This window comes from Euleptes europaea, chromosome 19 (assembly GCF_029931775.1).
Source record: "Euleptes europaea isolate rEulEur1 chromosome 19, rEulEur1.hap1, whole genome shotgun sequence".
Lineage (NCBI taxonomy): Eukaryota > Metazoa > Chordata > Lepidosauria > Squamata > Sphaerodactylidae > Euleptes > Euleptes europaea.
In genome coordinates, this window is record NC_079330.1 from 28,074,046 (window position 1) to 28,097,690 (window position 23,645).

At 47.3% G+C, this 23,645-nt stretch overlaps 1 protein-coding gene across 2 annotated transcripts in view; it reads right to left on the minus strand.

Moving 5' to 3' along the window:
• The window catches only part of DOC2B (double C2 domain beta), a 168,970-nt gene extending 146,415 nt beyond the window's left edge, over positions 1–22,555 (minus strand). For both annotated transcript variants that reach the window (XM_056865137.1, XM_056865136.1), the window contains exon 1: positions 22,179–22,555. In XM_056865137.1, coding sequence (XP_056721115.1) covers positions 22,179–22,518 — 340 coding nt within the window. In that variant the 5' untranslated portion in view covers positions 22,519–22,555. The remainder of the gene's footprint in view (positions 1–22,178) is intronic.
• Positions 22,556–23,645: the final 1,090 nt, after the last annotated feature.

The window sequence follows — 23,645 nt, forward strand, 5'->3', positions numbered from 1 at the left end:
GGCTAATCCGGTGAACTGGATTTGTTTCCCCACTCCTACACACAAAGCCAGCCGGGTGACCTTGGGCAAGTTACAGTTCTATTAAGAGCCCACTCAGCCCCACCTACCTCACAGGGTGTCTGTTGTGGGGAGGGGAAGGGAAGGTGATTGTAACCTGGTTTGAGTCTCCCTTAACTGGTAGAGCAAGTCGGCATATAAAAACAAACTCTTCTTCTTGTTGTTGTGAGGATAAAACGGAGGTGGGGAGAGAACTCTACAGGCCACCCTCAACTCCCTGGAGGCATAGGTGGGATAAATAGTATGAAATAAATACATAAACCTTTAGATGACTATGTCATGGCAATGTGCAGATACCTTTGAAAGGAGACTCCCTGGCAGGAGATGGAAAATTTAGATACGTGTCATAGTTCTGGAGGAAAGGAAGAAATGGGGGGGGGGAACCTTCATCAGTCTGAACTGCTTCCGGCCACCGGTCACACGGCCTTTTCTTGGAAAAGGCTTGGACCCGCAAGATTATTTCTAGGGATGAGATCAGATTTCGCAAACTTGCTGTTTCCATGCAGATATGTCTACTTTGATTTGATTTCTCTATTTGTGCGAAATGAATACATGAACCTTAATATGGCTGTCCCTCAAAGAAGGGGAGCATGAAGTGCATCCCAAAAACAGCTAATGTGTTTTCATGTTAGCTAGCCAAATTTTGCTTCCTTGTGTCGAACTCCCTCCCTATCCAAACACAAAAGTACAAATTTTTCAACATCATTCAGGTCCATACCTGAGAGACAAAAGATCCATCGATGGTTGTGACAAGCATGAAGCAGACCAAAGGCAACAACTACACAAGAAATAAAAAAGGAACTGGAAAGGCCTATCAGCGCAGCCTGAATAATTTTGACTGCAAGGAAGGTGGTGATCGGACCCCCTTGAAGGTGAAGCGAAAGAGCTGGCTTATCATAGCCTAAAGATATTTCAGAAACGTTGCTTGAAATTAGGGTTGCCAGGTCCCTCTTCACCACTGGCAGGAGTTTTTTGGGGTGGGGACTTCAATGCCATAGAGTCCAATTGCCAAAGCGGCCATTTTCTCCAGGTGAACTGATCTCTATCGGCTGGAGATCAGTTGTAATAGCAGGAGATCTCCTGCTAGTACCTGGTGGTTGCAACCCTACTTGAAATTCTTTGGTAGTTTCTCTCACCTTTACACTCTCATCAAATTTTGCATTTCACAAAATTGAAAGGTGTTGGGTCTTAGATAGTGAGATTCGTTACATGTCAGACAGTCAAGAGTTAATTAGCCAAATGGTCAGGAAGAGCAGATCGCCATTGCATTAATGTCATATGGTCACGTAGGCAAAGTAATCTACATTTTACTGCCTTAGTATATCCTTTGTTTGAAAGAGAAACTGCTGCCCAGTTACCTTTTTAGTTACCAACCAGAAAGGATGGAAGAGCACATTCTCCCTGTGAGAATGGCTACTCGTGAGTAAGCGGAGTAACTGCTAGAGGAGCCTAGCAAGCCTAGAGAACGAAGCTATGTAGGAAGTTTATTGTTTAACCCATGTACCTTACCCTTGAGATTAGTTAGTAAAGAATTGATTTGATTAAGAAAACGACTCTGTGGTGGTTTTGTGTGTGACTAACCTTTATTTTCAATAAGCCAAAACCCAAGATCCATCACTCTGAATGGTAGCAGATTAATTAAGTGAGTTACAGAATCTAACAAAAGGCAACTTTCATTTTTAGCCCTCCCTCCAAATAGGGTTGTCAGCCTTGCGGGGAGGGAGACTGGAGATCTCCCCGAATTACAATTTATTTCCAGACTGCAGAGATCAGTTCCCCTGGAGAAAATGGCTGCTTTGGAAGGCGGATTCTGTGGCATTATGCCCCGCTGAGGTCCCTCCGCTCCCCAAACCCCACCCTCCTTAGTCTCTGCCCCCAAAATCTCCAGGAATTTCCCAAACTGGAATTGGCAGTCATACATCCAAAGGCATTCAGGGTGGCATATGGAAGGTTCCCCCCCACATTTCTCACCCAGGGAGCACAAACACAGAAGGTGGCATATGAACAACTCAAACAAATCATTGTGCATATACAATTCCCCATTACTTGCAATTTCCCATTACTTGCATTACAGCCATACAACTTGCGTACATAACATAACCTACAAACCTAGCAATGAAAAAGCAGAGGACCAAAACTGTCAGTAAAAAAATCTAAACATGTAAACAGGGTGTTTTTGTTGCTAGGGTTGCCAGCCTTCAAGTAGGAGCTAGAGATCTGGAATTACAACCGGTTTCCAGATGACAGAGATCAGTTCCCCTGCAGAAAATTGCTGCTTTAGAGGTTGGACTTTATGGCATTATGCTCCAATGAGGTCCCTCCCCTCCCCAAACCCCATCCTCCCTAGGCTTCACCCTCAAAATCTCCAGGAATTTCCTATCCCAGAGTCAGCACCCCTAGTTTGTCCCTCTGAATTCTTAGGTCTTTTACACATGGCTTTTATGCCATCACCCCTCCAACGAATTCGGGTTTTTGTGTTCATTATGCAGGCCATTTCTGACCACCAGGGTCACCTCACTCTCCACCTGCGTTTCCCCATGTTTTGCTTGCATTTTCAGAGACCTGTTTTATCTAGAATTTGAAAACACAGATAAAACGCGGGGAAAGGCAAAGAGAGAGCAGGGCGACCTCTGACAGTTGGAAACAGCCTGCATAATCAATACAAAACCCCGAAGTCGCCGGAGGGGTGACGGCAAGTGAAACAGCCATGCAAAAAAGACTTTAGCTTCTGCGGCGCTACTGTCTTACCTGGGGGGACGGGGGGCTCTCAGCCCAAAGCCTTTCCCAAGGCCTCTCACTAGCACTCTGTTGGGGGGGGGGTCCCGGGAAGGCCAATGTGACGGTTAGACATTTGGGGAGAGAGGTAAAACATACATGGAAAAGACACGTCAAATATCTCCAATAAAATTCCACCAGATATCAGTGTAAATATGCTACCCAAAGAAAATGTGAAGCCGCCATTCATTTGCATAGAAACGTGTCTTGCAGAATCTCAACTGGGGAGGAAAAAAGGACAAGTATATAAATAGCAGTGAGGCCCACATGCGAAGTAAAGTTGCTTTCCTCTCAAGTCTCTCAATCGTTTCTAACCGCTCATCTCCCTGCCTCCTGGCCCATTCAGCCTCCCCCGCCTAGAGTTGCGGGCTTCGCTCTGCAGCACCATTTGTACAATCTTTGGATTCTTCAATATCAACAGCTGCTAATGAATATATTTTTTATAATGAAGATCTTGGCTGCTTAATCATTGGGAAGGGAGACACAGAATTCTTCCACCAACCCCCGCCCAATAAATCGGGGGCTGTTTCTGCCAAGACGTTCCAAGTAGATGTGACCATCTGAGATTGTCTTTCGATCACTAACATGCCTACAAGCCTTTTATTTCAGGGAAGAAACTTCTACGATGAACTGGCAGGGCTGGCTCAAAGATTTTTTATGTTCTAGGTGCCAAAACCCACCACCTGTCCCCCTTGCTTGCCACCTGCCCCCCCTTGCCCTTCCCCCACACACCTTGGGGAGGCAGGAAGCCATTTCCCCCCCATCCCCCCGCCCCTGAACAGAGGGAGAGAAGGAGCAGGCTCCCAGCAAGCTGACCTCTGGGGTGACTCCCACGTCTACTACTTGCCATGGCAGACCCAAGTGCCGCCGGTTGGTAGGCAGGGCAGTGACAGGGCTGGTTAGTGCCCCTTCACCTCTGGCCCCCTAGGCAATCACCTAGGTGCACCTGTGTCCCCGTGTTTTGCCTGCGTTTTTAAATTCGAGATAAAACAGTCCCTGAAAACGCAGGGAGAAGCAGGGGGAAAGCGAGGCGACCTCTGACAGTCAGAAACTGCATGCATAATCCAAACAAAATCCTGAAGTAATCGGAGGGGTGATGGCGAGTGAAACAGCCATGCATAAAAGGCCGGAGATAGCAGCTGACTTAGTGGTCAGGCAACCCCATACCTTGGTACTTCCCAGGAGACCAGAAAAAGTGATGAAGATGCAAAGTGCAGCCACTTGACCAAGTCAGAAGGGGTGGGGGCTTGGATTCAAAGCTGGCATCCTTGGAACCAGATTCACCTGAGAGGCTGGGGAGTGCACCTGGACAAAGCAGGTGCTTCACCTCTGAGCCACCGCGCCCCCTACTGCACAGCATAACCATGACACATTCACATACATCACTCTTGCATTCCCAAGATCTAACCATAGCTCTCTAGATGTTGTGCAAGAGGGCAGGGGGAGTGGAGAGGGCGGGACACTCCTAACTTTATGCTTCCAGAACAGTTTGGCAGGAGCTACTATTGTATCTGAAGGCTCTAGAGCCCATTTTTCAGGAACACCCAAGAACGCGTGTCTGGTACAGAAAGCTCAGTGACAAATGTGAACAGTTTTGCCAGCGTAGCAAGGGCCCCATTGTATGAGATTCATCTTGGGGGGGGGGCATCCTCTTCCCAGCAGCACCCCCTGGAAACTCACAAGCAGGGCAGAAGGGTGATATCTGTATCCCTAGCCGTTTGTCCTCCACTCCCAGCATCTGGCACGAAAACCCATACTACCCCAGCTATAGTGCTTAGGAAAAAGCTGGGATATTATGGGCTTTCCTGCCAGTTTCTTTTGATGGGCTATGAGAAAGCAAAGGAGCACCTCAAAACTAGAGTGGTAGCAGTAGAAAGACAACACGATCTAAATAAGATCTCGGATCCCCTTTTCAGAAAGGACCTGCTCAACAGGAATGTTATAATGCCATATTTGTACAGCTTCACAAATCCTGAGTATCATAGTTCCTTTATGCTTCTCCAATACAATGCCTTGCCTTCTATGTTCTTAGCTGGGAAATAAAACAAACTCCCACTGGAAGGACCCAAATGTATTTGTAAAAAAGATACACTTGAAACCTCTGAACTTGTGTTATTTGAATGCAAACTGTACGATCATATATGCACGAGATCACTGATCCCATTTCTTGTAGATTGTCCTAGAGTTTTGAGGAAACAACGTCTTAAACTTTTATTATCAAATACAATAGATAATTTAACTAATAAATTTGCCACATTTGCTTGGCTAGCAATTAAAATAAGGCAGAGCGGGATTAAATCTATGCAATAGTTTAGGAATAGGGTTGCCAGGTCCCTCTTCGCCACCAGCAGGAGGTTTTTGGGGGCAGAGCCAGAGGAGGGCGGGGTTTGGGGAAGAACTTCAATGCCATAGAGTCCAATTGTCAACGCGGCAATTTTCTCCAGGGGAACTGATCTCTATCAGCTGGAGATCAGTTGTATTAGCAGGAGATCTCCAGCTAGTACCTGAAGGTTGGCAACCCTACTTAAGGAACCATAGGATTTTTAATGTCTGGAACCTCTCAGACAGGTTTTATACTAATCTTACAAATATATATGACTGGACTTTTTTGTAATGTTCTTGCCATTTTAAGCATTGCAATTTTAGCCACATTTTGTCTGTGTGGTTTATAATTCATCAAGCATTTCTGTTATCTTGTTTTATTTGATGGTATATGACTGTAAATAAATATTAGATGCCCTACTGGCATTTTGAACATGAAAATTCCATTGAGCCATTAACAGAACTGTCCTCCTTCACAAATGAGTCTAAACCTTTTGCTCTAGCTAACTTTTACCGTTGGATAGAAACTTTGAATGCAACCTGCTTTCCACCCCAGGAATGACTGGGCCTGTGGGATTTTTGCCTTCCGTCGCAGCTTAGTAACGCTCAACCACCAGGGCCGAGTCAGTGTTCCCAGCTTCATTTCTTCTTAGTCCCATTTCTAACGGCAAACCTCCTCTGAACGTCTCTTGCCTTGAAAACCCTATGGGGTCACCATAAATTGGCTGTGATTTGAGGGCACTTTTCACCACGGTCAAGCAGCTTCAGATTATAATTCTTGTTTATATACATTCTTTTGCATTGTATTTTTATTAAGCAATTTATTTGTCTGGCATACACTGTTTATTTTGAGGGTTTTTTTATTACTGACTTGGATTGTTTTATCAAGTGTTATTGTTATTAGCATTTGTTTTTCTTGTAAGTTTGATTTTGTTTATTGTCGTAAACTGCCTCAAGTAGGTCTGGCCAGAGGGGGCATCCAAAAAGACTTGTGGCAATTGTATACATTTTACAGGAAAGATTAGACGCAAGAAAACAGAAAACAGTGCCAAAATAAAGAGTCATGGGTTTGATCCACAAACGTGAGAAGCAAATTCAGAATGGCGTTTTCCCAGGTTAAAATGGAAGGGGCATTATCTTTGAAATCATCCCTATTAAAAGCCCTGCCGGGAAACAAAGCAAACCATATCCTACACGCTCCACGCAGACCTGAAGAACTTTGCTGTCTCAAGCAGGAGATCTCCAGCTAGTACCTGGAGATTGGCAACCCTACTTACTCCCCACAGTGCACCATTCGGAGCCCAAATCGGCTCACCTTAATTTTTTAATAGCCATTCCCCACAGCTGCTGTGTGACTGCAGGAATAGGGTTGCCAGGTCCCACTTCGCCATTGGCGGGAGGTTTTGGGGGCAGAGCCTGAGGAGGGTGGGGTTTGGGGAGGGGAGGGACTTCAATGCCACAGAGGCCAAAGCGGCCTTTTCTCCAGGTGATCTCTATCGGCTGGAGATCAGTTGCAATAGCAGGAGATCTCCAGCTAGTACCTGGAGGTTGGCAACCCTATGCGGGAACCTGAGCTGGGTCCGGGAAACCTGGACCCGACTCTTGAAAACCCTGAGCATGCCATTTGGGCCCTCAATCCTTCCTTTGGGGTTTTGGGTTTTCTTCTCTGGCTCCAGCCACAACAAGCCCATTAAGCTCCATTTTCCTTCATTTGCATACACAGGCTTGACACGCCGTTAGTCACTCAATTAGAAAGAATGGAAAAACAGATGAGGAACAGACACAAGAGAACAGAGGAAAAAGAGAGGGACTCCCTCCCGCCCGACAAATTCCATGCTAGGCATAGCACAGAAAAGGGCGGGGAGGGGGGAGTAACACAACAAGGCAGATCAAAGATCAGGCTAGATGACAGACTAGAAGAGCAGCCTCCTCCCAGCAGTATTTTATTGCTAAATCGCAAGAAAGCCCCAATGAGGCCGAAGGATGGGAAAGGATTCACCCTCTGGCCCACCCTAGTTTCCTGTAAAATGTCTCCCCAGAGTAGCCACTTGTTCCAATGGGGGCGGGGGGGAGGACAAGACAGACAGCCTGTATGCTTCCCCTAGGAGGTAAATCCAATTCACACATTACGGAGAACTCAGGCTGGGTCTGGGCTCACCTTAGGGTTGCCAACCTCCAGGTACTGTGGGAAATAATAGTATCAAGCTCACTAAGTTATATGCAAAAGTGTGATTATATTATATACAAGTGCAAGGAGCCAACAATGATAAGGATACATGCATGAACATATATACAAAGTTAGAATGTAGCTAGCAAGCTACCAAACAAGATGGTCAGTTTCAACAAGTTCAACAGTTTCAACAATTGTCTTTCAAAGGTAAGTACAATGACTTATTCTATATATTTCTTTCCAGGGAAGAAGATGGAGCCTGGAGCAGATAGAGGCACATCAAAGCTGGAAGCGCCCTCCGGATGGTTTCAACGCTTTCACTGTCAAAAGACAGCTTCTCATAATCACAATGTATTCTTAAAACATGTATCTTTTTCCTTCTATGCGCCCAGTTGGCTGCTTGGCGCATAGAAGGAAAAATATACATGTTTGATTATAAGGAGAAACATCCTGAGGCTTTTGGCTGAGGAAGCTGTCTATTGACTAGAAGTAGCAATAGAGGTCTATTGACTAGAAGTAGCAATGGTCACTCAGGCGGGGTAGAAACCATGACGTAGCAGTGACAAGCTATATCGGATGTTGATTGGAATGTGAAATGTCTATAAAACCTCTTGCATGCCCCCCCTTGGGTGTGACCAGATAGCAGAGCTCATCAAGTCTGCGTCTGAGATCACCCAGTTCGTTCTTCCTTGGCCAATAAAGAAAGCCGTGAAGCTCAACCCAACCTCCTTGTCTTCATTTACTCCATTGGACTCTATGTAAATGAGGGGTCACAACACTATTACAACTGATCTCCAGCCGGTAGAGATCAGTTCACCAGGAGAAAATGGCCGCTTTCGCCATTGGACTCTATGGCATTGAAGTCCCTCCCCTCCCCAAACCCCGCCCTCCTCAGGCTCTGCCCCAAAAAACCTCCTGCTGGTAGTGAGGAGGGGCCTGGCAACCCCAGCTCCCCTCCCTGTATCCTGTGTAACAGTCACATGTGAGTTGTTGGTTTTCCTCCGTTCCTGGGAACACAGCACCCGATTTAGATTCCAAGTTCAGGACTGTGGCACATGTGGGGAAAAAACTTCAGTCTTCCCCCAGAACCATTTTTGTGACCCGAAATGGTACCTGGGGGTGCTAGCTGGCCCACTGGTTCCTCAACAAGGTCAAGCAGTAACCCCACTGGACCATTTCAGGTCAGAAAAATGGTTTTGGGAAAGACTGAAGCCCCTTCTCCTAAGGTTGCCAGCTGCCAGGTGGTTAAACCAAAAAAGAAACAGCACAGGCTCTTAGTGGAAAATGTTATACTAAATTCATTAACACCTATATACAATCTTACAATCTTACACACACCAAAATACATCAACAAAACACCACCAATGGCAAGATAATCATTTAATAACAATCAATTGTGGCAGTTGGTAATTAAGAAGTTCAATTCCCAAAGTTGGCAAACACTGAAATAACGCCCAAAGAAAAAAGCCACTAATAAAGCCACTAAGGAAAGACAATTGGGGCTATCGGGCGGGTTGGTCATGCGCAATAAAGCACTTGAGGACAACAACAATAGTTAGCGGGAACAGTCATGCACAATGAAAACAGTTGGCGCAGAAAGCAAGAATTACCCTATAAGGTTATGTACAATAAGTAATTCCCAAAGTTGGCAAGCACTGAAATAACGTCCAAAGGAAAAAACCGCTGATAAAGCCGCTAAGAAAAAACAATACTAGCTGGAGATCTCCTGCTATTACAACTGATCTCCAGCCAATAGAGATCAGTTTGCCTGGAGAAAATGGCCGCTTTGGCAATTGGACTCTATGGCATTGAAGTCCCTCCCCTCCCCAAACCCCGCCCTCCTCAAGCTCCACCCCTAAACCTCCCGCCAGTGGCGAAGAGGGATCTGGCAACCCTATTCCTCCCACACACGCCAGCTCCTCCCATGTTATACTAGAAGCCATCTCCAAATGCCATCCCTTGCTTAAATGTTGACTCACCCACTTCCCTCACCCTCAGTTAGGGTTATACAAATCTGCCCTTTCATGTTGGCATCATGAGGCTTCTTGTTTTGCTCCTTTTCACTGCTTGGGTTCTCAAGCCATTTTTTTTACACCATTTTTACACCAATCCCACTCAATAGATGTAAAACACTGCATAAATTTTACAGGAAAAGTTCAGCATGAGGAAACGTAAAAGGGTGTTACAATAAAGATGTCTGGATTGGATTAGCAGAAAGGAGAAACAAAATCGAAACAGGTCTTTTCCAAACTGAAAAGATCAGATTGTGAAATTTGGTGCTATTCCCTCTCTCAATTGCCTCATAATCACATCTGTAGGATTCCTTTGTGCATGCACATTAAGGGCTAGATACCTGTGCGATCCTTTCAAAACGAAAGCTTAAATCCTTTGGACACTTGCACGGCCACAAGAAATTCCACGTAGCATGGCGTGCAGAAGGCTGATGCCTTCTTTGAAATATTTGCCCAGTTCTGCACTTCTAACAGTCTCCTGGTCACACAGAAATCAAGTTGGTGAAACTCTAACCAGCCAGCAGTTCATCTCCGACACTGGAGAAAGCCTATCTTTCACCTGCTGTTAAGGGCACAGGAGCAGAGGAAATAAAAAAGTAGGCAACCTACAGTTTAAACAGAGCTGGTCTATCCAATTGATGCATGCCTGGAAAATTGTTGCAGGGAGCCAGAGGGAGCCCAGTTTTCCTTTGGTCCCCTGGAGCCCCCTGTGACCTCACCAGATAGGGTTGCCAGCTCTGGGTTGGGAAATACCTAGAAACTTTGGGGTGGGGCCTGGGGAGAGCAGGGTTTAGGGAGGGGAGGGGCCTCAGCAAGGTATAATGCCATAGAGTCCACCCTCCAAAGCAGCCATTTTCTCGGGAACAGATCTTGGTTGGCAGGATATCAATTGCAATAGCGGGAGATCTCCAGGTACCACCTGGAGGCTGGCAATGCTATCACCAGAGCAGCTTCTATACCTAAAAACACGCCCCCACTAATGCCAGCTTCTTGGCCCCCTGAGAGCTAGGATTGCCAACTCCAATTTAGGAATTTTTTGGAAATTCGAGGGCAAAGTTTCGAAGGGGGAAGGAGCTCCGTGGAGATGTGATGCCATAGAGTCCCCCCTCAAAAGCAGCCATTTACTTAGGGTTACCATCTTCCAGGTGGTGGCTGGAGATCTCCTGCTATTCCAACTGACTTCCAGCCGATACAGATCAGTTCCCCAACCCAGAGCTGCCAACCCTACATTTATTCCAGGGGAACTGATCCCCAATCCTGGAGATCAGCTGTTATTCCAGGAGAACTCAAAGCACCCAGCTGCAGGTTGTAGGGTTGCCAGGTCCCTCTTCGCCATCAGTGGGAGGTTTTTTGGGGTGGAGCCTGAGGGTGGTGTTTGGGGAGGGGAGGGACTTCAATGCCATAGAGTCCAGTTGCCAAAGTGGCCATTTTCTCCAGATGAACTGATCTCTATTGGCTGGAGATCAGTTGTAATAGCAGGAGATCTTCTGCTATTATCTGGAGGTTGGCAACCCTCGCAGGTTGGCATTCACATTGGGCTTCTGGGAGATGGGGGGACAGTATTAAATGACACAGACTAATGCTTAGCACCTCTCCTAGCGAGGAAGCCTCGCCAAAACCACAGGCAACACCTGGTGCACTACAGGCCTTTTAATTCCCCACAGACTCCCTGCTAATTCACTCCCTTCCATCTCTCAGATATCCCTTTCCCTTTGATCCACGGGGCCTTTCATTTCCTTACACAGCGGGAATTAACCCCACAGACCTGCTTGCAGGGGGAAAAAAGTTATTTTTCTCTGACATCCAAAGGCCCCTGGGTAAGGCTTAAAAAAGATGATATTGGCTTTTTTTTAATAATTGATTTTTAAAGCCGCGGTTTCTTCACCTAGACTGTGATCTTGAAAATACGAGGGCTGAACCTCTAGCAGTCAGCCATTGGAGGCACTTGCCTAGTGAAAATATGCAGCACCTTCCTGCTCAATGCAGGTCTTTGGGGTCATCACTGCGTAGTCTAATCTGATCGGCTACGCAGCAGGACTGACAGAGTCCTACTGTTGTGTGATCCCTGATTGAGCAGGGGCCTCCCTGGTGCGCCAACCTGGGCAAGAACAGGTTGGAAAAAAACAGAATGGTGCAAGAATGGAATAAGAGGGATGGAACTACGTGTTTCCACTAAAAAAACTGCAACCTGCTGAAATCGCTACTTCCTACCCCCACCTCAAAACTAGTGAATATTTGGAGCAGCTCCAGAAAACTGTTAAAACTTTAGATGGCAACTAGGGTTGCCAACCTCCAGGTAGTAAGCAAAAGCATAGCACTGTGGCTAAACCCAGGTAAATGTCTCAAACTATGAAGAAGGTAGCATAGAATCATAGAGTTGGAAGGGATCACCAGGGTCATCTAGTTTAACCCCCTGCACAATGCAGGACATTCTGAACTACCTCCCCCCCAAACCCCCAGTGACCCATCCTTCATGCCCAGAAGATGGCCAAAATGCCCTCCCTCTCATCATCTGCCTAAGGTTATAGAATCAGCATTGCTGACAGATTACCATCTAGCCTCTTCTTAAAAACCTCCAGGGAAGGAGAGCTCACCACCTCCCGAGGAAGCCTGTTCCACTGAGGAACCGCTCTAACTGTTAGAAAATTCTTCCTAATGTCTAGATGGAAACTCTTTTAATTTCAATCCATTGGTTCTGGTCTGACCTTCTGGAGCAACAGAAAACAACTCGGCACCCTCCTCTATACGACAGCCCTTCAAGTACTTGAAAATGGTTATCATATCCCCTCTCAGTCTTCTCCTCTCCAGGCTAAACATACCAGCTCCTTCAACCTTTCCTCATAGGACTTGGGTCTGCAGACCCCTCACCATCTTTGTCGCCCTCCTCTGGACCCGGTAGCACTATGGCTAAACAAGGTAAGTATTACAAGTTACAAAATATAATTGTCATTACACATCCAAGAATCCACAAATAGTGAACTAGCTATAACAGTATATTGTTGCAGACAATTCTTCTAAAGGTTGCTAACTTATGCAACCATTGCATAACAATAAAGTTTTTACTAAAAATATGTAATTTATACATGCTAATGTTAATAAACAAATTCACAAAGTGTATCACAGTACAAAAACTGCAACACAACAATAGATCTCAAGTAGAGATTGTGATTGGCGAGACAGGCATACTGGTAATAGCCCATTTCACTAATAGCCGCTTGGGCAATTGGACTCTATGGCATTGAAGTCCCTCCCCTCCCCAAACCCCACCCTCCTCAGGGTCTGCCCCAAAAGTCTCCCGCCGGTGGCGAAGAGGGACCTGGCAACCCTAATGATAACTGTCTGGGATATTTAGCCTTGGGGGAACTGTTTTTCACACCACAAGAAAGCCATCATTCCTTCCCACCCAATGTGCTTGCTCTGAATACACATCAAAAGGAGGTAACTTTCATACTGCGGGGATGGGGGGGTCACACTTTGGAATGCTCTCCCACATTTAAGAAACTCCCCCAAGGAAAAGTCTAATCTATCAGGGAGAACTGTTCTGGCTCAGCCTGTCCCTTGCCTTACTAGTTTATACTTGCAGGGAGGTTTTTAATTTTAATGCATTGTGTGTTTGTGTTAAGAACTCATGGCGACCCTATGAATGAAAGTCCTCCAAAATGTCCTATCCTTGACAGCTTTGCTCAGATCTTGCAAATTGAAGGCTGTGGCTTCCTTTATTGAGTCAATCCATCTCCTGTTGGGTCTTCCTCTTTTCCTGCTGCCCTCAACTTTTCCTAGCATGACTGTCTTTTCCAGTGACTCTGGTCGTCTCATGACGTGACCAAAATACGACAGCCTCAGTTTAGTCATTTTAACTTTTACGGTCAGTTCAGGCTTGATTTGATCTATAACCCACTGATGTGTTTTTTTGGCAGTCCACGGAATCCGTAACACTCTTCTCCAACACCACATTTCAAAGGAATCTATTTTCTTCCTACCAGCTTTCTTCACTGTCCAGCTTTCACACCCATACATAGTAATAGGGAATATGATGGCATGAATTAATCTAGTCTTGGTGGCCAGTGACACATCCTTACACTTCAAAATCTTTTCTAGCTCCTTCATGGCTGCCCTTCCCAGTCTCAATCTCCTTCTGATTTCTTGGCTACAGTCTCCCTTTTGGTTGATGGTTGAGCCAAGGAATAGAAGGTCTTGAACAATTTCAATTTCCTCATTGTCAACCTTAAAGTTGTGTAATTCTCCTGTAGTCATTACTTTTGTTTTCTTGATGTTCAGCATTAGAGAATATCAAAATATGACAAATGCATCCTTGCAATCTGAAGAGGTATTTGATAACAGCGGTAGCGATCATGTGCCTCTACATCATCCTTGTCTTCATTGGGAGTCAGCATGGAGTAGTGGTTAAAGTGCTGGACTAGGTTCTGGGAGACCCAGGTTTGAATCCCTACTCTACCATGGAAACTTGCCGGGTGACCTTGGGCCAGTCCTATGCTCTCAGCCTAACCTACCTCACAGGGTTGTTGTGAGGATAAAATGGAGGAGAGGAGAATGATGTAAGCCACTTTGGATCCCCATTGGGGAGAAAGGCGGGATATAAATAAATAGATAGTTCAGTTCAGATACCTTTATTGGCATATCCAACATTCATCCAAGTACAGTAAGGACATAACATAACTTATTAAAAGGAAGAGCGAATTGCCATCACACCAACAAAAAAATTAGCCACAATTTCTATGATTTTAGGGTCCTGGTTATTAAGAAGGGTGAGAACCTTTGAACAGTTAGAAAATCCCTCCAACTGAATCAGACTAGTATTTAACAGTTTTAATCATAATCTGTGATACAGAGGGCACCGAAGAAGAACATGTTGAATAGTTTCCGTCTCTTCCATAGAGCAAGGACACAGTCTATCAGGAAGGGGACACCAGTATAACAGCCAGTTAGTAAGGCTGAGATTCAGATAGTTTATTTGCGGCCCTTGGCCAGATAAAACAAGATACAGGGACTAAACTGGTCTTTAGTAAGGCTGATGGTAATACATTAAGTCTGGCAAATAAATAGATAAAATAAATCGCCAGTTGTTGGGTCTCGGAATATATACGCTGACTCTTTCGACAACCCTCTCTGCTGGCCTCCCTACCCCCCCTTCTTTGACTTTGTTCATCTAACTGCTGAGCTCTCAGCGGCTATTGGGTGCCAGCATGGTGTAGTGGTTAAGAGCAGTGGCTTGGAGTGGTGGAGTCTGATCTGGAGAACCAGGTTGGATTCCCCACTCCTCCACATGAGCGGCGGACGCTAATCTGGTGAACTGGATTTGTTTCCCCACTCCTACACATGAAGCCAGCTGGGTGACCTTGGGCTAGTCACAGCTGTCTTAGAGCTCTCTCAGCCCCACCTACCTCACAGGGTGTCTGTTGTGGGGAGGGGGAGGGAAGGTGATTGTAAGCCGGTTTGATTCTTTAATAAATGGCAAGAGTCACTGATAGGATGGAGAAACCTTTTAAAAAGCATAACCTATAAACAGTGTTTAAACCCACCAAGGAAATACAACAGATGCTACTATCAGTAAAAGACAAAAGAGACCCCCTCACCTCTGCAGGAGTATATCGTATACCTTGCAGTTGTGGACAAGTTTACATCGGGACCACACAACGCAGCATACAAACAAGAACAAAAGAACATGAAAGATACTGCAGACTTGGCAAACCTGAGAAATCAGCAGTGGCTGAACATGGACTGACCCAAACAGGACACAGGGTCTTAGACTGGACAATTCTACCAACTATTTTGTCAGATTGCACCGAGAAGCCATTGAAATTCATAAACAACTTTAACAGAAAAGAAGAGAATTTAAGAATGAATAAGGCTTGGCTTCCTGTCCTGAAAAACTCCAGACTAATAAAGACTACAGTCCACAATAGCCATGCGGATTAGCTTTGGATTTCACACATTAACAGATCACTTCAGGATAGAATAGTTCCATATTAACATACCACACCCTCATTGGCAAGTGTGTAGGAAGAGTAATATATAGTCAAAAAGGGGTTGGGTTTGAGCTGAATCATTGTCCTGCAAAAAGATTAGCTTTGGATTCCACATGTTAACAGATCACTTCAGGATACAACGGTTCCACATTAACATACCACACCCTCATTAGCACATTATCTTGAGACTTACAGGACAATGATTGGCACATTACCTTTGATACTTTTGCAGGACAATGACTCAGCTCAAACCAAACCCCCTTTTGACTATATATATTACTCCTCCAAACACACTTGACACTGAGAGACGCTGTCCTTCAGTGTTACTCCTCTGAAGATGCCTGCCACAGCTGCGGGCGAAACGTCAGGAAAGAAAATACCAAGACCATGGTCACACAGCCCGGATAATCTACAAGAACCGATTGACCGTGAAAGCCTTCGACAATATATTGTTAAGATTGTTTTATGCTTTTCAATATTGTTAGATATTTATTAGTTTTAAATATATATGTATTATGGTTCTTTATATGTATGATTTTAATGTTGTTACCCGCCCTGAGCCCGGCCCTGGCCAGGGAAGGTGGGTTAGAAATCCAAATAATCAATCAACCAACCAACCATCACATCTGAGGTGCTATGAAACTTTTCCTTGTAGAGTCGCAGAGGTTGCTGCCCATTCACACATACGGACCAACACTTGAGGCTGCTGCATCCCTTACCAGCTGCAACACCCAAAATGACCACAGAGCTGCACACGCGTAGCAGCCTCACGGGTATACCACGATGCCGTGTGTGTGGCGCTCTGGATAGAGGCACCATCTTTTCAGCCCTCTCAAGTTCTACCAGAACGTTTCACAAGAGGTAAGGAAGACAAAACAGTCCTCAGACATTTCCCCTGGAACCAGAATGACTGGCTTTACATTTTGCATCCACAAACAAATTCCACAGTACAGCAGGATTTCCACTCAGAATTTAAAAATATGATGTTTCTTCACACAACACATAGTTAAATTGTGGAACTCCCTGCCCCAGGATGTGGTGATGGCTATCAACTTGGAAGGCTTTAAGAGGGGAGTTGACATGTTCATGGAGGAGAGGGGTAGTCATGGCTACTAGTAAAAATGGATACTAGTCATGATGCATACCTCTCCAGGATCAGAGGGCCATGCCTATTATATTAGGTGCTGTGGAACACAGGTAGGATCATTCCCCATAGAAGATCCTCCTCTTCTTCAAATCATCCCTCACAGAACCATAAACTTTTATTATTTTAAATGTTATTATTTTAACCTAACTTTGATTTTTATTCAGAGCTGATATTGTATCGAAATAAAATTTGATTCTGATTCTGAGGCAGGATAATGCTGCTGCAGTCGTCTTGTTTGTAGGTTTCCTAGAGGCACCTGGTTGGCCACTGTGTGAACAGACTGCCTGACTTGATGGGCCTTGGTCTGATCCAGCATGGTTGTTCTTATGTTCTTATGTTATGTTCTTATGTTTCATCCGTTTTCCTTAGCATGCAGCTCACTGAAGAATATGGAGGCAGATCCAATTTTTCTTGGTATAAATTGAAGGAGGGTGAGGAACTGCTTGGAACCTGCAAGTCACTTCCGTAAAGCTCCTTCTCTCTCTGGAATCCCAGGAAGGAAACAAGAATCTATCTAGGGCAAGTTACCTCTACCTGTGGCCAGGTTACTGGGGTTGCCAGGTCCCCCTTCGCCAACGGCGGGAGGTTTTGGGGCGGAGCCTGAGGAGGGCAGGGTTTGGGGAGGGACTTCAATGCCATAGAGTCCAATTGCCAAAGTGGCCATTTTCTCCAGGTGAACTGATCTCTATCGGCTGGAGATCAGTTGTAATAGCAGAAGATCTCCAGCTAGTACCTGGGGGTTGGCAACCCTACAGGTTACCCTGTGCTAACTGAAGATAACTACTCACCAGTGCAGTTCCCTTCAGTGGATCCCTGCCGCTGGTATTTCCTCAAGCAAGAGAATGAGTTGGTAAAGCTGTGAGGTGGTAGAATGGATTTGAGATTGCAGGTAGGGTTTGCATTTTAGAATTAACGTGTGTAAAAACCACTCTCAGGTTTCCTTGTATTTTTCAGTGTCTAATGAATGCAAAGAAATATACAAGAGCTAGAAACGTTGCTGGCCACTGGTTGCCTACATATTGAACACGGGCAGCCGTGGCCCTTCCTCAAGAAGCACAATCAGGCCAGAGTTATCCATGCTCTGGTCACATCCAGGTTAGAGTAGCACAGTGCGCTCTCTGTATGTCTACCCGTGAAGACTGCTAGGGGGAAAAAGCAAATTGGTTCAAAATGCAGCAGCCGGACTGCCGACTGGCATCAATCACTGGGAACCTGTTTTGCCAATTTTGAAAAATCTGCTCCGGCTACCAGCTCACTTCGGAATACAAATCAAAACGTTGGCTTTGACCTTTAAAGCTCCAAATGGCTTCAGGGACCAGGAGACCTGATTGACCACCTCGTATGTTTATTTGTTTATTGGCTTGATTTATAGCCCACATTTCCAACAGCCATCTCCAAAAGTGGCAGCTGCTCTGTGTGACCTGGCCTGTGGATGCAAAATTGGTGAGCTGCAGATTTCTAGGGACCCAGGGGCCACCGTAACTCCCTTCTGCCCCCCACCCATAGCAGCTATGCTGGAGAGAGCAGAGTGCAACTTTCTAGCATTCCTCTGTGAGGAATATAGGGTTGCCAACCTCCAGGTGGTAGCTGGCGATCTCCCACTGTTACAACTGATCTCTGGACTTCTGGACTTGATGGGCCTCGGTCTGATCCAGCAGGGCCTTTCTTATGTTCTTCTTAGGTTCTTGAAGAGAACTGTGACTGGCCCAAGGTCACCCATCAGGCTTCATGTGTAGGAGTGGGGAAACCAACCCGGTTCACCAGATTAGAGTCCGCCGCTCGCATGAAGGAGTGGGGAATCAAACCCAGCTCTCCAGATTAGATTCCACCACTCTTGACCACTACCCCACACTACACCATGGAGGGAGCTTAGCAGGAATGGGATGCCATACGCTCAGCCTGCTAAAGAGGCCATTTTCTCCAGGGGAACTGATCTCTATAGTCTGGAGATCAACTGGGGAGAACTCCACCCCCCCCTGGAGGTTGGCAACCCCAAGTAGCAGAGTCAAGGAAGACAAGGAAGGTGCGGATGCCTCTGCATCTTCTCCCCTCTTTGTCTGAGTCCCCAGGTGTGGGGATCTGAGTGGCAAAAGAGCTCAGCCATGAAGGGTGGTGGCGCAAGGTGTGACTAAGAAATGGGAGACCAACCCAGCATCTCCAGTTGCAGGGCTGTTGGCTTTGAGAGGGGTCTGAACACGCTGGTATCTGACGCTGGCCCTGGGTGAGCAGAAGGAACAGGGCCTTCTCAGCTGTGGCATTAGTTGTTTTATGATTATTGTTGTTTTCAGCTGAAGTTTTATGGCTTTATACTGTTTTAAATGTTGTTACCCGCCCTGAGCCAGGCCTGGCTGGGAATGAGGGCAGGCTATAATTTCAAATAAATGAATGAATGGAATTCTCTCCCTAACCATTTGTCTGGTGCCTCACTAGGGTTGCCACGTCTCTCTTTGCCTGAGGAGGGGAGGGTTTGGGGAGGGGAGGGACTTCAGTACCATAGAGTCCAATTGCTAAAGCAGCCATTTTCTCCAGGGGAACTGATCTCTATCGGCTGGAGATCAGTTGTAATAGCAGAAGATCCAGCTACTACCTGGCAGTTGGCAACCCTATGCCACACTTACTGTATTTTAGGTGCCTTGGGAAAACATTTTCCCCCAAGTTTCCCCTCATTGCCCCCTCACCTGTTTCTGCTCCCCAAGCATTTCTATAGCGGACCTGAATAACCATTGCTGGAGCTGTCACTTATTTTGGGTAAATTCCATCAAATTGGTTTTGCACTACTTTGGTTTTACTCCTGGCCTTATTTTTAACCCCATGCATCATGCTCCCAAGCCAAATTGGGCCCTGGAGCACTTAGGAACTGATATTCTGTCAGCATTTTCCATCATTGGCTGACAGAAGAAGTCTCAGGGAACGCAGGGGGGAACAAATGCCCTAAACCCATTTTTTAAAAAATATTCAGATAGACTGAAGATGGAAAGGCCACTGGCCCTGATATTCAACCTTGAACAGGAAGGGGTCTTCCCAGCCCCGGTTCACCCGACTCCTTTCATTGGCAAAGCTCCTGATCTCTCTCTCTCTCTGAACATCTGGCCGCTCCCCAAAAATGGATTAGATCAATCTAATTTGTCCCCAGAACAGTCCTGCAAAGTAGCTCCTAATCATCCGATTTTACAAATGGGGAAAAAATGAGACTGAGGACCAAACTAGAGTACGTGTGACACAAATCAAGGCAGCGGCCGGTTTCCCAGCCTGGCTTGCAGTCACGTATATCAGCAAGGAAATAATGTTCCCAAGCGCTCTGGGGCCCAATTTGGCTTGGGAGGATGGTGGGGAGGAAGAGGAGGGACTTCTGCCTTCCCTCCTGAGTCATTTTCCTGAACCAAAGCAGCCATGAGTGGCACCTTTTCCGCACAGCAGGATGCTCCCTCCATAGCCGCTTCAGTTTTGGAGAAAGTAGTGAAGGCTGGAGCCCCTCTTTCCCCCATGCTGTGCTCCCTAGCTGAATCAGGCCCCAGAACATTTAGGAACTTTTATTCTTGGATGTTATGTGCAACTGCAAGTCGTGTCGGGGACTCCATGGATTCTACTAGTGTCATACGAATCGTCTAGTTGAATAGGGTTGCCAGCCTCCAGGTGGTGGCCGGAGATCTCCCGCTATTACAACTGATCTCCAGGCGACAGAGATCAGTTCTTCTGGAGAAAATAGCTGCTTTGGCAACTGGACTCTATGGCATTGAGCCCCCCCCCCCCCCGCCCTCCTCAGGCTCCACCCCCAAAAATCTCCAGGTATTTCCCAACCCAGAGCTGGCAACCCTACTGCTGAATCATGAGTACCTGGGCCAAGGATGACCAAGTAAGACTATGGTGAACCAACGTTTGAATCCAGATGTACCCACTGACCCATACTGCTCTTTCTTTTTCTTTCCTAGCTGGAAGGGGTGCCAGACTCCAGTGCTGAAGGGTTATGGAATTTGGGAGAGCCTCACCAATATTATTATTTTTTACTGCAAGGAGGTTAAAAACTGTACGGCCACAAATTTCTCCTCTCCCCAACATGCATTAATACAACTGGTGGAGCTCCACTGCATTTCCAAGACAGGAAAGGCACCGCTGGTTGAATTTCTGCCCATCGGGCAGTGGTAGATGGCATGGGGGCAGCACTAAAAGGAAGAGGAGAACCCTGACACGCAGAGCGTTTCAAACCCTCCCGTGTCAACAACAGCAGAGATGTCATTTTCCCTCCCCAGCGCGGCCTATCAGAGACTCAAAAAAATCAGGCTGCAAGTCTGGGGCCCTATCCTGCAAAGCGCTACCTCTGGAAACACAAGTTCTTCGCAGGACTTAAGAAAAGCCGGCTAGCTTTTCCCCAGGTGTTGCAAATCCCCCCTAGAGAGATTTCTGCACCCTCCGGAGTTCTCTTCAGGAAGGAGGGAGACAGTGGGGAGGAGGGAAGACAGACACCAAGACACCTGGCTGGGATTTCTGCTTAAACACCCACTGAGAACCTCAGCAAGCAAGCTTAACTGACCGGCTTTCAGACAGGAAAATCCCCCTCCTCAAAAGGAAGAGCCCCCACCCGGAAGCCCGGTGGGCCCAAGCAGACCCAAGCTCTGTGCCCTGCCGCCTTCGCTCCAGAGACACCCAAAGCAACTGGTGGCGATGAACACTACTGTATCAGTAAAAGGGGAGGGGGGCTGTCTGAGATCTCCCCTTGTTTATCTGCCTCAGGAGGGAGAACAGGACTCCCGCTGTACCGGAGGGTTTGCGGCTGCAGCATGCGGACGCAGCCCATCCCACCCAAGGTGGTCGACTGCGATGCAGTGACATTGAGAGACGGAGACAGAGGGGACACCGAGGGCAAGTGGTGGTGGGGGGCTTAAAGCAATGGCTCAGACGGGGTGGGGGGGGCTTGGTGGAATTCCTCGCACTTCTGCAGGGGGCTTTAGAGGCAGAGAGGAAAGAAATTAAGAAACGGGAAAGCGCAGACAGTAGGATCTGGAAGGAAAGATGGGGGGGTGGTCAGAGCATGGTTTCGGTTGCAGAGCAGCTATCAGACGTTCCCATTAGTTAAAACAAAAACAGTGCTATGAGAAAATCGAGGACCCATGACCACAGAGTAGGAGAGAAAGGAACTATGTGGGTTTGAAAGAGCCAAATTGGGAGGGGGGATTGTTCTAACCTACAATCGGGAGGAAAATGTATTATTAGTAAGGGAGTCTGAGTAAGGAAACGGAAGACGAATCGGATGCATGCCAGCCCCAGGAACTCTTCAGAACAGGGTGTCTCTCTCTGGATTTTGCAAGGCTTGCTCTGCCAAATCGAGAGCTTTACAGCAGCGCACACATTCGGAGTCCAAATTGACAAAAATTAACACTTCACTGCGATTCTGCCTGCTTTTCCACGTCCGCAAACTCTCGGGCTCGCCCGCCTTGAATTCTGCTCGGGCAAGAGACCCCCAGAAGCAAACAGGCGGCTGGCTCAGCAGCACTTTTTCACCGCTCACCTTCACTGCGACGGGGGCCGGCGGAGCGACCGTGCCAGTTAACAGGTGGACGACCGTTCAACCTTTCTGCAGGGGCTCCCTGGAATCCCAACGCAAACGGTGTTAGAAAGGGCAGTGCCAGGCCAGTCTGAACCTGGCTCAACTCAGGCCCCAAACAAGCTGTTGCCACCCAAAGCCCAACTCGCGAGGAGGCCGCAAAACTTACTGCAGTCGTCGGACTCGTAGCCGTCGGCGTCCACGGCTTCCTCCTCCGCTTGGACATGCTGCTTGGGGGGCGGCTCGGCCGGTTCGGTCCCGTACGCCCCGAAAATGTGGTCCACGTCTTCATCTTCCTCGCGGGGGGTGTTCTCGGAAGGGCTGACCGTCGCCTGGCTGGTGGAAGAACGCAGGCTGTTGCTCCGGCTGACCGTGGCGGGGAGGCCCCGTGGAAACCGGGGGAAGTAATCCGAAATCTGCTTGATTGGTCTGATGGGGCCAGGGCAGACGTCAATCGCCATGTGCTCTTGGATGCTGATGGTCGTTTTCTCTCCTTTTCGGAGTGTCATGCATACAGCTCTCAAAGGGATGCCCCACCAGAGAATCGCCGGAAGGATGGAGCAGGGTGGGCGGAAAGCCCTCGGGGGTGACCCCTCCAGCCGAGGCGAGGCAGGCAGGCCAGCCCGGAGAGGGAAGGCAGGAGAGTTTCCACCGACACCTTACGTGGCTCGCATCGCCCTCCGAAGCGCAAGCGATCTGTGCATGCTGCTGGTGGTTTTGCCGGCTGTGCCTGTGAATAGAGAGAGAGAAACGACACGGCTAAGAGGCAGGGGGGTGGGCAGTCGGGTGATGTCACCAGCTAGCAACAAAGCCGAATCGAAGCAGCAAAGGAATTAAAAGGCTGGGGCAGGTGGACAGGAGCTGAGCAAGCCGCCGTGACCACGGAGAGCTCAGGTCACTGCCGGAAGGCTTAAGGACATCTCTCGACCGGTCTCCTAATTGCCACAGGACACGGCGCACAGTGGCTGCAGAGGGTTTTTACTCACGATGGCCACCTGCCTAGCTTTAAATTAGTCTGGCTGGCTTCTCTCCCCCCCCCCCCGCTCCTTCTGCTATCTGTCCAGTCTTTAACAGCATCCTTCAGTAATTAAGACCCCCCACACACACCCTAACCGGATCCAGCCATGAAGTCCAACGTCCCATTTGCAAGAGCAGCCAGTCAGATGTCTCCAGAAAGCCCGCAAGCTGGGCATGAAAGCACCAGTCGTCCTCTGTCATCCGTCCTTGGTATCTGGTGTGCAGAGGTACACTGTCTCTGAACTTGGAGGATCCACTTGGCCAGCATGGCTAATTCTACCAGGAGGGTTTTTCCAGTCTATTTGGTAGCTGCTCTTTTAGAGTTTACTTTTTAAAACTTTTATGCCGTTCCTATCGTTTTATCTTGCAAACTGCCCCGGAAATATTATGCTGTGAGGCAGGCTATTTAAAAACAAACAAAAGGGAGCTGACATGCTTACCCTCAGGGAATTTACGTAATTCTTTGGAGGAGAAAGCTATCTTGTAGCGGTGAGTTCTACATGCTAGTTACACATCGTGTGAAGGAGTTTTGTTTTTTTTCCCTTTTTTCCCCCCAGACATACTGCTAACCCTCTGCTTTGGGTGACTCCAGGTTTTAGTGCTATGGGCGGGAGAACAG